Here is a 12,854-nt window from a genome sequence, read left to right on the forward strand (position 1 = left end):
TCGCCGCCGGAGGGAGTCCCGGAGTCCTGCAGCACCTGGCCGCGCCGCCACCGCGCCGCCGAAGTCGCGGGCCGGGGAAGTTCCCCTGCGGCTGGCAGCACTGCGTCGGGGCCGAGGAGGGCGGGGCACGGGGCGGGGCACGGGGCGGGGCGGCGGTGGGCCCGGGTCGGGTCGGCCCGGCCCGGGGCGGAGGGGCCTAGTGGGGCCGAGGGGCCGGGGCCGAGACGGGGCCGCGGCGGGTGGGTCGGCCCGCGGGGGTCATCCCAGAAGCACGTGGCCGCGCGGTGGAGCGCGGCGGCGTTCCCTGCAGGCCCGCGGGCCCGGCCTGCCGACTAATTCCGAGGGCCGCCTTCGTCGCTCTGTCTCTCTCGCACTCGTGGGGCGTCCCGTACAGGCGCGAGAGAGACAGAGCGACGAAGGCGGCCCTCGGAACCAGTCGACTGCCGAACCTGACGACGCGGCCAGCACGGGCTTGAATGAGAGCGGGATGAATGGGCTTCCCTTCCTTTCCGGTCGTACTACGTACGTACTCCGCTGCTCCACTGGCAGTGCGGCAGTGCGGCGCGGCCACTCGCGGGGCCGCCGAGTCGCGTGGTGGGGAAGCGCGAGGCGCTGGCGCGGCGCTTAGCTGCGCGCTGCGCTACCCCATCCGCTCCGCGCTCCGCAGTGCACCAGTCAGTCCGCACCTGGAGTCGGCGCGGACGCCACGCAACACGTGCAGCGCCACTGCAAGGCGCACTCGGCAGACTCATTCCGAGAGTCGTTTTCGTCGCGCGGCCTCTCTCGCACTCATGGGGCGCCCCGTGCAGGTGCGAGAGAGACAGAGCGACGAAAACGACTCTCGGAATCAGTCTGCTGGGAGCGCCTTGCGGTGGCGCCGCCGAGTGGAGTGATCCCTGACGTCCTGACATCCTCGCCGTCGTGACGGCCTTTAGGGACGGCCCCGCGGCATGGGCCCAGGGCGCTGCGGGCTCGGGGGGCCCCGGGGGCCCGGGGCGGGGCGAGGCGGCCCGGGTAGGGTCGGCCCGGGGCGGGGCGGGCGGGGCGGGGCGGGGCGGGGAGTGCGGTTGGTGGCCTAACGAGCGGGCAAGCGGGCGGACACACGGGCGCCAACCAAGGATAGATCGGCGGCCGGTCGGACGGGACGGCCGGGACGCAGGCGCGGGGTAGCGCGGGGCGTCGGCGTCGCTTCCCTAGAGGCCCCGGGGCGCGGAGTATCGCCACCTCGGCGCGTCGCGCGACGCCACCACGCAGTCGTGCCGTCTGGAACCGGTTCCATTTTTGGCGGTCTAGTCACCGTGGCCGCTGGACCGCTGGCACCCAACTCGCTGATTCTCGTCGCTCTGTATCTCTCGCACTAATGGGGCGCCCCGTATAGGTGTGAGAGAGACAGGGCCACGAGAGCTGTGCTCGGAGTCGGCCAGCGAGGCAGAACCACCGCACAGTGGGCCAGAAGACCGGAGGCGAACAAAACTCTAGACGCGTTTTGAGCTCCAGAGTCGCTGAACAGGACTCGAACCGAACGTATGACCCCACCAATGGATTCCCCGTTCGGAGAGCAATCCATTGGTGGGGTCTCACGTTCGGTTCGAGTCCTGTTTAGCGACTCTGGAGCTCAAAACGCGTTTAGAGTTTTGGCCACCTCTACCAGTCTGGCCCACTGTGCGCCGCCACAGTTCGCAGGAGCACTGGGGCACTCGCAGCCCAGCGGAGCGATTCGGATGATCGGTTTGTCTCTCTCGCACCCTCATGGAGAGCCCCATGAGTGCGACAAAGAGAGAGAGGCGACACGGCTCTTCTGATCAAACGACCAGTCGGCCAAGTTCAAGGTCAACATGCTTGCGGCTTGCGCGGGCTGGGCTGCAGGGGCGGAGGCGTGCATGTTTGTGGCCACAAAGAACGTGACACTACTTACATCTTAGCAATCCTGCACTATATTTTTCCGTGTCCAGCACTTGGTTCTCAGAGTGGTCCTTCAAACGAATCTGTATAACTTGCGGTTTCACCACGCGTTCACGTGAACAACAGTTCAGCAAACTGCTCTTCAGCGCCTGTGAGGTGGGCCACGGACCCGGTCTGCGAGGCTCCGGTGTGGAGACGGTGGCCTACCTCGCCCCTGTGGAGAGGAAGGGGCAAGGTAGGCCACCGTCTCCACACCGGTGTCTTGCGCGCGGGGTGGTGGCCTACCTCACATTACCATTACCATTAAGGGCTAGACCACATGATCGTATGCCATTTCGGGCCCGACACATGCTCGCCTGCACTGCAAAACAAGACAAGGTCGTCCTTGGCGCTGAATGCCACAAGGTACTGCACTGTGGGCCAGAAGACCGACCGGTGGAGGCGGACAAAACTCCGTGTATTCACTGTGATTCCAAACGACATGAACATACTGTATCACGTAATGGTGCAATGCGTTGAGACATCTTGCAATGCCACATTCACACCGCACCCTACGTGTGATGCGTCCCGAAAAGTCCTGGGGAGGCATTGCACAGTGGGCCAGAAGACCGGCGGAGGCGGCCAAAACTCTAGATGCCTTTTGAGCTCCAGAGTCGCTAAATGGGGCTCGAACCGAACGTGTGACCCCACCAATGGATTGCTCTCCGAACGAGGAATCCATTGGTGGGGTCACACGCTCGGTTCGAGTCCTGTTCAGCGACTCTGGAGCTCAAAACGCGTCTAGAGTTTTGACCGCCTCCTGTGGAACGGGTTCAAATGTATTGCACCAAATAGCGTTTGGACCCTCAGTGTTGACTCAGCGGTGACGTCATCGGGCGGGATTCCCCTGCGAGGCGTTGTTGGTATGAGAAAATGGCGCGCGCACTCCTCGCTCTGTCTCTCTCGCACTCATGGAGCTTGCCGTAGGGGTGCGAGAGAGACAGCGAGAGTGCGCGCCGCCGATCGCTCGACAGGCTGGCCGCGCCCCGCCCCGCCTCGCCCGCCCGCCCCCGCCCCGCCGCGGCGCCCGACGTGCCGGCGACGCGCGTCGGCGGCCCGGCCGGCGGCACTGCCACGGCCACGGCCAGTGTAGCGGAAGCCGGCTGACTATCCGGCCGCTGGTTCCGTTCGGCGGGCTCAAGCTTGCAGCGCCGCGCCGCCGCCGTGAGCCACAGATCCACACGGCGCCCGTGCTAGCCGCGCCGGCACCCAAACACAACAAGTCTCGAGTCTGCTGCACTCGTAAGTAAACAGCGGCCCGGCGGGTACTTCCCTCTTTATGCGTGCAGCGGCCGTGTCCGCCCCCAGCCCGAAAGTAAAGCAAGGGTTCCGGTTCCGGACGCGCTCGCGTGTGGGTGTGTCGATGTTGCGCAACGTTGGGCAAATCTGCCGTCTCGCTGCGGAAGCGAACCACAGTGGGCCAGAAGACCGGTGGAGGCGGCTGAAACTCTAGACGCGCTTTGAGCTCCGGAGTCGCTAAATGGGACACGAACCGAACGTGTGACCCCACCAATGGATTGCTCACCGAACGAGGAATCCTTTGGTGGGGTCACACGTTCGGTTCGAGTCCTGTTTAGCGACTCTGGAGCTCAAAACGCGTCTAGAGTTTTGTCCGCCTCCACCGGTCTTCCGGCCCACTGTGCGGACGACAGAAAAAACAGTCCTCTGGAAAGAATGCAGGACGCGAGCTCGACTGCGTGTACTTTTTCCGTCTTTCGGTAGTCGGCCGGACTTTGACTCGGTGTGAGTGATCTCACTCAACGCTATAGATACCTTTGCAGGTGTGGCGATGAGATTGGAAGTGGAATCTAGTATTTGGGCTGTATACTCGTTGCAGGTGTGGCGATGAGATGGGAAGTTGGTCCTGTGTTTTGACAGTACTGTACTAGACAGTGCGGGACGCCCCATGAGTGCGAGAGAGACAGAGCGACGGAAGCGACTCTCTGAATCAGTCTGCTAGGCCAGGTTTTGCACGAAGGGCGCTATGACGCACTTCCCGTCGGCGACACTGCAACTCGAGTGGGCGGATCGGGCTCGTAGCTTTTCGTGACGTAGACGCGCCAAACGCGCAAACGCAGTCCGATTAGCCGTTCCCTTTATCAGCGTCCCGGACAGCCCTTGTCGACCGATGCGTCAGCGTTGCTTTGCCAGGAAAAAAGACGGAAATTCCACGATGCACCAATGGATTACTCTCCGAACGAGGAATCCGTGGGTGGGGTCACACGCTCGGTTCGAGTCCTGTTTAGCGATACTGGAGCTCAAAACGCGTCTAGAGTTTTGGCCGCCTGCGCCGGTCCTCTGGCTCTGGCCCACTGTGTTTACGGTCTGTACAACGCCGCGTGAGTAGGCAACCCACTCGGCGACGGGATCGCCTCGCGGTCCTCGCGGTGAGTCATTTCACTCCCCCCCCCCCTTCCCTCCCTTGCCGCCCACGGCCCGCGACCTCGACCGCCAACTGTAGCAACTCGGCGCGGCACGCAATGACGGCTGGGATGGTGACAGCGATAAGAGCGCAGTGTAGCATCGATAGTCCCATTGCCTGCCGGTAGGCAACCTGCAGCGTTTCTGTGTGCGCACCAGTCAAGGGGTATTGACCACTCACCTCAGGAGTGTACACAGGATTACTGATTACCAGTGATTGCCTACAAACATTCTCAAAAAACTCCATAATTTTGGCCAGCTAAGAGCATTTTGGCCTAATTTTATAAGAAAAAACCCCAAAATCCTATAAAAACGGCGAAACTTGCCAGTTATGGTACGTGATTACCAATGATTACCGGACGAAGTGTACACACGATTACAAGAGTGGGTAACCCCTTGGCACCACTGCTCTAGAAACTGAAGAGTGTGCATGGCATGCTCCTCCAGGGAGTATGCCACAAAGCATGCTCCTCCGTAGAGTGTGCTTGCAAGCACACTCTACGGAAGAGCATGCTTGGCAAGCACACTCTACGGAGGAGCATGCTTCAAAGCACACTCTAGGATGAAGGCGTGCCTCTTCGTTCATAAGAGCCTTGCAATAGCGACGCAGCACGCTTTATCCTGGAGTGTGCTTGGAAGCATGCTCCTCCGTAGAGCGTGCTTGCCAAGCATGCTCCTCCGTAGAGTGTGCTTGCAAGCACACTCCAGGATGGAGCGTGCTTTGTGGCATACTCCATGGGGGAGCATGCCATGCACACTCTTCAGTTTCTAGAGTGTTGCCTCCAAAGGGGGCAAAAATGGTCCACGATACACCAGTGTGGAATGGGTTGCCAAACTCAGCCTGCCTCCTCGGCGACTTTTCGAAAGCAACGCCCCACTTTTTGTTTGATGGGCAGGCTGAAGTTGGCAACCCTTTCGACACTGGTGCGCATCGCGGACAATTTTTGTTGGTCTCCGCTAGAAGTCATCATATCCCTTCGGCTCGTTCGAGGGCCTCTAGTCCCCACCCGCCGACCCGGCCTCTGCTGCAGTGTTCTGACTCTCGCCCTCTGTTTCAGGTTGGAGGCAGCCATGACCAACAAGGGCACGAAGCAGGTGGCCGAGGTGCAGGCCGTCGAGGCCGAGGCCATGGACACGGACACGGCCACCGGCGCGGCCAGCGGCACGCTGTACGTGGCGCTGGACGTGAGCGGCTCCATCCGCGGGGACGTCATCTACCCCTCCTGGGTGACGAACGACCTGCTGAACCTCCAGCTGCCCTCCGGCCCGACCAAGTGGATCCTCTGGGGCAGCGCCGCCGTGTTCAAGGACTCGCTCAACGACGTGGTGGAGTACCTCGGCGACCAGTCGGAGACGCTCGGCGGCACCGACCCGATCTACTTCGTGGAGCTGCTGCCGTCGTCGGGGGTCATCGACCTGCACGTGTACACGGACGGCGAGATCGGCGAGCACAGCGTGACGGAGGCCCGCCAGCGCCTCGCACAGCACCACAAGGACCTCAAGATCCGCGAGGTGGTCATCAGCTACGTCAACAGCAACCTCGAGCAGATGAACGTGGGGCTGTCCGCCATCTTCGACGGGCACGTGCTGGAGATGCACCGCACGCGCGTCGCGCAGGGCGGCGACAAGAAGGTGAGCCTTCTTCTCGTTTGGTAGGCTAGGTTAGGTTGGATTAGGTTAGGTTAGGTAAGGTTGGATTAGGTTACTTCAGAACCTGGAAGGCCAATCTTCCCTAACCTAATCCAACCTTCCCTAACTAAGATTATTCTAGGTTGGATTAGCTTGAGTTAGGTTTGATTAGTTTAGGTTAGGTAAGGTTGGATTAGGTTGGGGAAGGTTAGCCTTCGCAGTTCTAACCTAATCCAACCTTACCTAACCTCACCTAAACTAATCCAACCCAACTTAAGCTAATCCAACCTAACTTAATCTAATCCAACCAAATCCAACATAACCTCACCTAACCTAAGCCAACCAAACCAAACCTAACTGTTTCCTCGTTTCCATTCCAGTTGATCGAGTTCAGCGCCGCTCCCATCTCCGACACGGTGACCGCCGTCGACATCCTGGACCAGTACATCGGGCTGGGCAAGTCGGAGGCGGACATGACGACGGGCGTGCACTACCTGGCGCAGCGCTTCGCCAACGCGTCCCCCGAGGCCCGCCGCGACATCCGGCGGCTGGTGAGGGAGCGCGTGGACGCCGTCAACGAGGAGCACCGCGTGCGGCGGATGGCGGCCGAGGAGGAGAAGGCCCTCCTCGACGCGGTGGCCAACGGCGACTGGGCGGCCGCCAAGAAGCCGTTCGTCGGGCACGCCGTCAGCGACGACGTCAAGATGGTGCAGGGCTACTGCCAGCGCTTCCTCAACGAGACCAAGTGAGTTGATTTTCAAATGCGTGCAGTGTTCCGTTTAGTCTTCGAGCCCTCTAGCCCTTCGGCCGATCAGGATTCGTGGTTTTCTCTTGCTAATGGTGCACTTGGTCTGCTGCAGGAATGGGTCTCTGATCCGCGTCTCCGCCTACGCACCGATGGTGCTGAAGAGTTCGGGCGGGGCCGGCGAGCAGTTCGACGAGCAGGAGGAGGTGCTGCTGGACCACATCATGTTCCTGGGGATGGGCAAGAACGCCGTGATCGTGATGCCCGCCCAGCTGGACATGCCGGACCCACCGGTCACGGACAAGGTTCGCGGCAAGTCTCGCGCGGCGCGCATGGCGCGTCTGGCCGCCAGGAGGCGCCTGTTCAACACGCCGATCAAGTGCGCGCTGGCGGTCAACGTCAAGGCCAACTTCGACAACACGTTCGGGCTGGACACGCTGTTCGCGCTGCGCGACCAGCAGCACACGGACGGCGTCTCGGACGTGGCCAACCCGTGGCAGGCGCAGGACGAGCAGAACGACTTCAACGAGGACGAGTTCGTGCAGGGCCTGCAGGCCGGCACGCACCTCCGCAACGACGACCAGGTGGCCGCGGCGGACGCAGGACCCGAGGCGCTCAGCTCGGGCGCGTATAGCTTCGGCGTGAACCCGTTCACGCGGCAGCACATGGACTGCGTGCTGCTGGTGCCGGCCTCGGCGGAGTCGCTGCCCGCGGACCGCCTGGCCCAGGTCGACGCGTGGAACGCGCACATGCTGTCGCGGTTCGTGCGCGGCGGCCGCTCCATGCCGTCCGTGGCGCTGTCGCTGGCCCTGGTGCTGGAGAAGGCCTTCGCCGCCTGGAAGGCGCACGAGATGGCCCGGCCGGAGGACCGCGCCGCGGCCGAGAAGCTGCGCGCCGTGTGGCGGCGGTACGTCGGCGGCATGGCCACGCCGCTCACCTTCACCGTGGGGCTGCCCGTCATCATCAAGGGCACCTTCGCCACGGCGGCGCGCCTGGCGTGCGCCGTGCTGCAGGCCGCGCTCGACCCGCGCCTGCCGCTGGACGTGCTCACGCAGTTCTGGTGGACGCAGAGCGAGGAGGACGCCGCCAAGGTCTGGGACGCGCTGCGGGTGTACGCGGGGCCCGCCTTCCAGGACCAGCCGTTCCCCAGGGCGCACTTCCGCACGCTGAGCGCGCTCATGTCGGGCGTGCAGTACTCCAAGTCGGGCCGCGACGCGCGCCTGCGCGCCAAGAAGGGCCGCTCCTACTCCGTGCGCATGTACACCAAGCGCCTGGACCAGCTGGCCGCCGCCGGCTGCCACCCCGACAGGCTGGCCCACGAGGAGAAGGCCGTGCGCAAGGACCTGACGGGCGTGGCCGAGGCCGAGCCTCTGCTGTGCGTGCACGGCGTGGAGGTCGACAAGTGCCGGCCCCTGGAGGGCCAGCAGCACGACACGCTGTGCGCGCGGACCTGCAGGCCCACCCTGCTCAACAAGGCCACCATGGACATGTGGTGAGTCTCGCCGCAGTCCGCAGTTTGCGCACAGCCGCGCTGACCCACTGAAAGACGTAACTTTTCTGACGGCTCTTTGGTTGCTCCAGGTACGTCGGGCTGCCCGAGGACACGGAGACCCTGGCCTTGGAGTCCTTCCACAAGGCCATGTGGCAGCTGGCTCGCAAGCGCAACAAGGGAGGCAGGTTGGTGTACTCCCAGTTCCCGCCGCCGGAGAAGAAGTTCGAGGACTACGTGAACCACCGCGTGCGGGCCGCCTGGCTGCTCAAGTAAGTCCAAGCGAAACCTTTATTGCTTCCCATTTCAACTGCCGTGTCCTTCTGATCTCACCCTGTCGTTTTTCTTCGCCTGCAGGGACCCGGCCAACGCGCGGGTGCTGCCGACGGCGCCGTGCGCGCGCCTGGCGCAGGACATCGCGCTCACCTACCACTCGTACGTGGAGCTGGCCCAGAGGAAGCCCAACATGACGTGCAAGAAGTTCGTCAAGGCCCTGAAGGCGCGGCGCGAGGTGTGCGAGTTCGACGAGTGCTGCCAGTTCATCCGGGAGGCGGCCACCACGGACGAGCGGCGCGCCTGGATCGACGCGCACTCCACGCTGGAGAAGGTGGCCGGCAACAAGGACGTCCTCAGCGGGAAGGTGTCCTACCGCACGCTGTGACACGGCAAGGGACTCAATTAGACTTAAGTACTTTTCAACCAGACTGACCAAGAACGTGAAACAAATTTACGCTCAACTTGCCTGAAGGTTTTGTAAAACTATTGTTTTGTTTCTGTGAAACTACGGAGTTAGTAGTCATGGCTCCTTATTGTTCTTTATTGCTTTTGTTAAAAAAAGAAATGAAAAAAAAAGCTGTGATACATAGATGACTGACTTTTTTTTTTTGTACAGTGTGTGAATGGAACACAAGTTGTTTATCTTTTGTTATGTTTAAACTTTAATGTAGGAGTGTGTACGCTTAATTCTTGTGAATAAGGTCATTAAATTTGTGATGACTGTTCGTAATATTTTTGTTGTGCTCAAAAACAACAACAAAATAAACAAAATTGATTAAAAAGGAGTTGAATCATTTTATTCTCTATATATACAATACAAGCTCACTTACAATGAAGACAGAATTTACACACACACAAACATTCACTATACACTCCGATATTATCACAAAAATGCCATTATGAAGGGGACGAAAACCGAGAGAAAAGGCTGGGACATAAAAGTCTGACTGCCTCAAGTTGGACCTAGTTTGTATGGCACGCCCGGGAAGTTGTCAAACAACGCAGAGACGGTTCGTCCCATTGGCACCACAGAAAATTTCATACAAATGGCCTCACTGGATTGTCATAAAATGAGACGGGTCCTTAGGATTTCCTTCAAACAGTGGTATAAAAATACAGCAAATTTGTAGCTCTTTTTTTGTTTCCCTCACTGGTTACCGCGGGGCCAGCAAACGACTCCTACACTCGAACCCTGACAACGGGTTAAGCACCGACTCCCAAAAAGAAGTAATATGGCAAGCGAGGCGGCGGGACAGCCACCCGTTGAGAGTTCCGTTCCCCCGCAATAAATTAGAAAGTAGACACAGGCCGGCGGAGACAGGCGACAGTCCAGTCGAGATCAACCCCGGCGAGACACCGCTCCACTGTGCACAGCGGCGCCTGCCGGGACCGGGGACGGTTGTGGTTCGTCTAGTAGGGGCCCTGGGCCCCGTCCACGGACACCGCGTCGTCGTCGGCGTCCTGGCTGTAGCCGCCCTGGCTTCCAGATGAGTAACCACCCTGGCCTCCGGACGAGTAACCACCTCCGGACGAGTAACCACCCTGGCCGCCGGACGAGTAACCACCCTGGCCGCCGGACGAGTAACCACCCTGGCCTCCGGAAGAGTAACCACCCTGGCCGCCGGAAGAGTAACCACCCTGGCCGCCGGACGAGTAACCACCTTGGCTGCCAGATGAGTAACCACCCTGGCCTCCGGACGAGTAACTGCCGGAGCCCTGTCCGTTCTTGCCGCCGGGCCTGCCGCTCGGGTAGCCGCCCTGGCCGTTGTTGGGTCCGCTGGGGTAGCCGTCGTCGCCCTTGCGGCCGTCGCCGATGACGTTGTCGGTCTGCTCGTAGCTGATGGTGGGCTTGTAGCCGTCCTGGTCCGCGGTGTACTCGACGGTCTGCACGCGCCCGTCGGGCAGCAGCACGTGGTACTTGCCCTTGGTGAAGTCACCGTCGCGGGACTCCTCGTGGCCGAACTGCGCGCCCGTCTCCGGCGCGTCCACCTCGTAGGAGAACTCGTACTTGGCGGGCTCCTGCGGCAATTACGGGGTTCGGTTCACAGTGGGCCAGAAGACCGGTGGGGGCGGTCAAAACTCTAGAAGCGTTTTGAGCTCCAGAGTCTCGAACCGAACTTGTGACCCCACCAATGGATTTCTCGTTCGGAGAGCAATTCAATGGTGGGGTCACACGATCGGTTCGAGTCCCATTTAGCGACACGGGAGCTCAAAACGCGTCCGGGACTTTGGCCGCCGCCACCGGTCTTCTGGCGCACTGTGCGTTTGAAAAGGAGTCAGTTTGCACGTTGTGGGAGAGTGAAGATGGTACACTTACCGACTGGTCGTCCTCGTCGTCGCCGCCGCCGTTGGACTTGCCGAAGCCAGGCGCGCCGTAGGTGTCCGAGGGAGCACCGAAACCGGAGCCGGAAGAGCTGCCAGGGGCACCGTAACTAGACGAGGGGGCCTTGAAACCGGAACCGGAAGAGCCACCTGGCGCGCCGTAGGTCGAAGAGGGGGATCCGAAACCGGAACTGGAAGAGCCGCCTGGCGCGCCGTAGGACGATGAGGGAGTCTTGAAACCGGAACTGGAAGAGCTGCCAGGCGCGCCGTAGGACGATGAGGGAGTCTTAAAACCGGAACCGGAAGAGCTGCCAGGCGCGCCGTAGGACGATGAGGGAGCCTTGAAGCCGGAGCTGCCGGGGGCGCCGAAACCGGAGGAGCCCTCAGGAGCGCCGTAGCTCGAGGAGGGTGCGTCGAAACCAGCGTCGCTCGGAGCGCCGTAAGAGGACGAGGGGGAGCCGAAACCGGAACCGGAAGAGCCACCAGGGGCGCCGTAGGTTGAAGAGGGTGAGCCGAAACCGCGCGCCGAACCACGGCCGCTAGGGGCGCCGTAGGAGGAGGAGGGGGCCGAGAACCCGCGAGGGATGTTGTCGGGCGCGCCGTAGTTGGACGAGGGCGCTCCGAAACCGCGACCGGACGAGCTGGGAGGTCCGTACGAAGACGAGGGCGCGCGAGAGGACGACGAGGAGCCGAAGCCGCGGGCCGAGCCACCGGGGGCACCGTAGGTGGACGAAGGAGCGCCGAAACCGGAGGAGCCACCGGGGGCACCGTAGTTAGACGAAGGAGCGCCGAAACCGGAGGAGCCACCGGGGGGACCGTAGTTAGACGAAGGAGCGCCGAAACCGGAGGAGCCACCAGGGGGACCGTAGTTAGACGAAGGAGCGCCGAAACCGGAGGAGCCACCAGGGGGACCGTAGTTAGACGAAGGAGCGCCGAAACCGGAGGAGCCACCAGGGGCGCCGTAGCTGGACGAGGGCGCTCCGAAGCCCGCGGGGCCGTTCTGGCGCGGCCCGGATCGTCCTGGGGGTCCGTAGCGCGAGCTGGGCCTGCGCGAGGACGCCGACGGCGCGCCGTACCTAGCCGACGGCGCGGACGGCGCGGAGGGCCCGGACGGCGGCCCGTAGCTGGAGGACGGCTGCGACGCCTTGAACCCGGAGGGCACGGCGCCGGTGAGGCCGTTGTCCGGGGGCAGGTAGTCGCGGCCGGGGCCCACGGGGGGCTCGGCGAAGACCTCGGCGAAGACGGCCGCCAAGGCCACGGCCAGCAGCACCGTCACCTGCACAGCGGCGAAAGGAAAGGACGTGAGTTTGATGAGACAGTAACGGCCAAGTGGCTCGGGTCAGCGCTGACCTCCACCTCCGCACAGTGGGCCAGAAGACCGGTGGAGGCGGTCAAAACTCTAGACGCGTTTAGAGCTCCAGGGTCGCTAAGTGGGACTCGAACCGATCGGGTGACCCCACCAATGGATTCCTCGTTCGGAGAGCAATCCATTGGTGGGGTCACACGTTCAGTTCGAGTCCCATTTGGAGACTCTGGAGCTCAAAACGCGTCTAGAGTTTTGGACGCGTCCACCGGTCTTCTGGCCCACTGTGCTGCGGGGGCCGGGGCGGCCGCGCTGCTGTCATCCACCGTCACCGCGTACCGCGCGCTGTTCGGCCGGCGGCGGGGATCCTTTCCCCTATTGCCAAACATCGCATTGCCAGGCATCAGACCGACTCGCTCTCTCTTTCTCTCTCGCACTCACAGGGCGCCCGCATGGGTGTGCGAGAGAGATGAACCGTCGCTCCGAATCGGCGACGCTGCTTGTCATGGCATGCATGCCGCCGCCCCGCCCCGCACCGCACAGTGCACCAGCGGGGGCGATTCCGAGGGTCGTTTTCGTCGCTCTGTCTCTCTCGCACCGATACGGGACGCCTCATGAGTGCGAGAGAGACAGAGCGACGAGAACGACGCTCGGAATCAGTCCACAGGCACGTCTCGAAATGGGCGACTTTGGTTAGAGAGGCGCGTTGCAGCGCCACGCGTCTCTCG

At 62.1% G+C, this 12,854-nt stretch overlaps 2 protein-coding genes across 2 annotated transcripts; one reads left to right on the forward strand and one right to left on the reverse strand.

The window, feature by feature from the left end:
- Positions 1–3,013: 3,013 nt before the first annotated feature.
- On the forward strand, positions 3,014–9,284 carry LOC117644880. Its single transcript, XM_034384550.1, has 6 exons — positions 3,014–3,183; positions 5,421–5,994; positions 6,372–6,736; positions 6,852–8,228; positions 8,318–8,497; positions 8,583–9,284. The coding sequence occupies exons 2-6, from the start codon at positions 5,434–5,436 to the stop codon at positions 8,884–8,886; spliced, it is 2,787 nt and encodes a 928-aa protein (XP_034240441.1). The 5' UTR covers positions 3,014–3,183; positions 5,421–5,433; the 3' UTR covers positions 8,887–9,284.
- Positions 9,285–9,785: 501 nt separating this feature from the next.
- LOC117644638 (pro-resilin-like) lies at positions 9,786–12,012 on the reverse strand (the record flags this gene model as incomplete). Its single annotated transcript, XM_034384249.1, has 2 exons — positions 9,786–10,520; positions 10,819–12,012. Coding segments are annotated over 2 exons (1,803 nt in total), but the record flags the coding sequence as incomplete, so codon positions are not given.
- Positions 12,013–12,854: the final 842 nt, after the last annotated feature.

Source organism: Thrips palmi, unplaced genomic scaffold (assembly GCF_012932325.1).
Source record: "Thrips palmi isolate BJ-2018 unplaced genomic scaffold, TpBJ-2018v1 HiC_scaffold_18, whole genome shotgun sequence".
In the NCBI taxonomy this organism is placed as follows: domain Eukaryota; kingdom Metazoa; phylum Arthropoda; class Insecta; order Thysanoptera; family Thripidae; genus Thrips; species Thrips palmi.

Excerpts from the sequence above, each read along its gene's own strand:
- LOC117644880 (XM_034384550.1), top strand. The coding sequence starts at position 5,434 with ATGACCAACAAGGGCACGAAGCAGGTGGCCGAGGTGCAGGCCGTCGAG. Across the intron at positions 5,995-6,371 it reads CGCAGGGCGGCGACAAGAAG|TTGATCGAGTTCAGCGCCGC; the intron begins GTGAGCCTTCTT and ends TTTCCATTCCAG. Across the intron at positions 8,229-8,317 it reads AAGGCCACCATGGACATGTG|GTACGTCGGGCTGCCCGAGG; the intron begins GTGAGTCTCGCC and ends TGGTTGCTCCAG.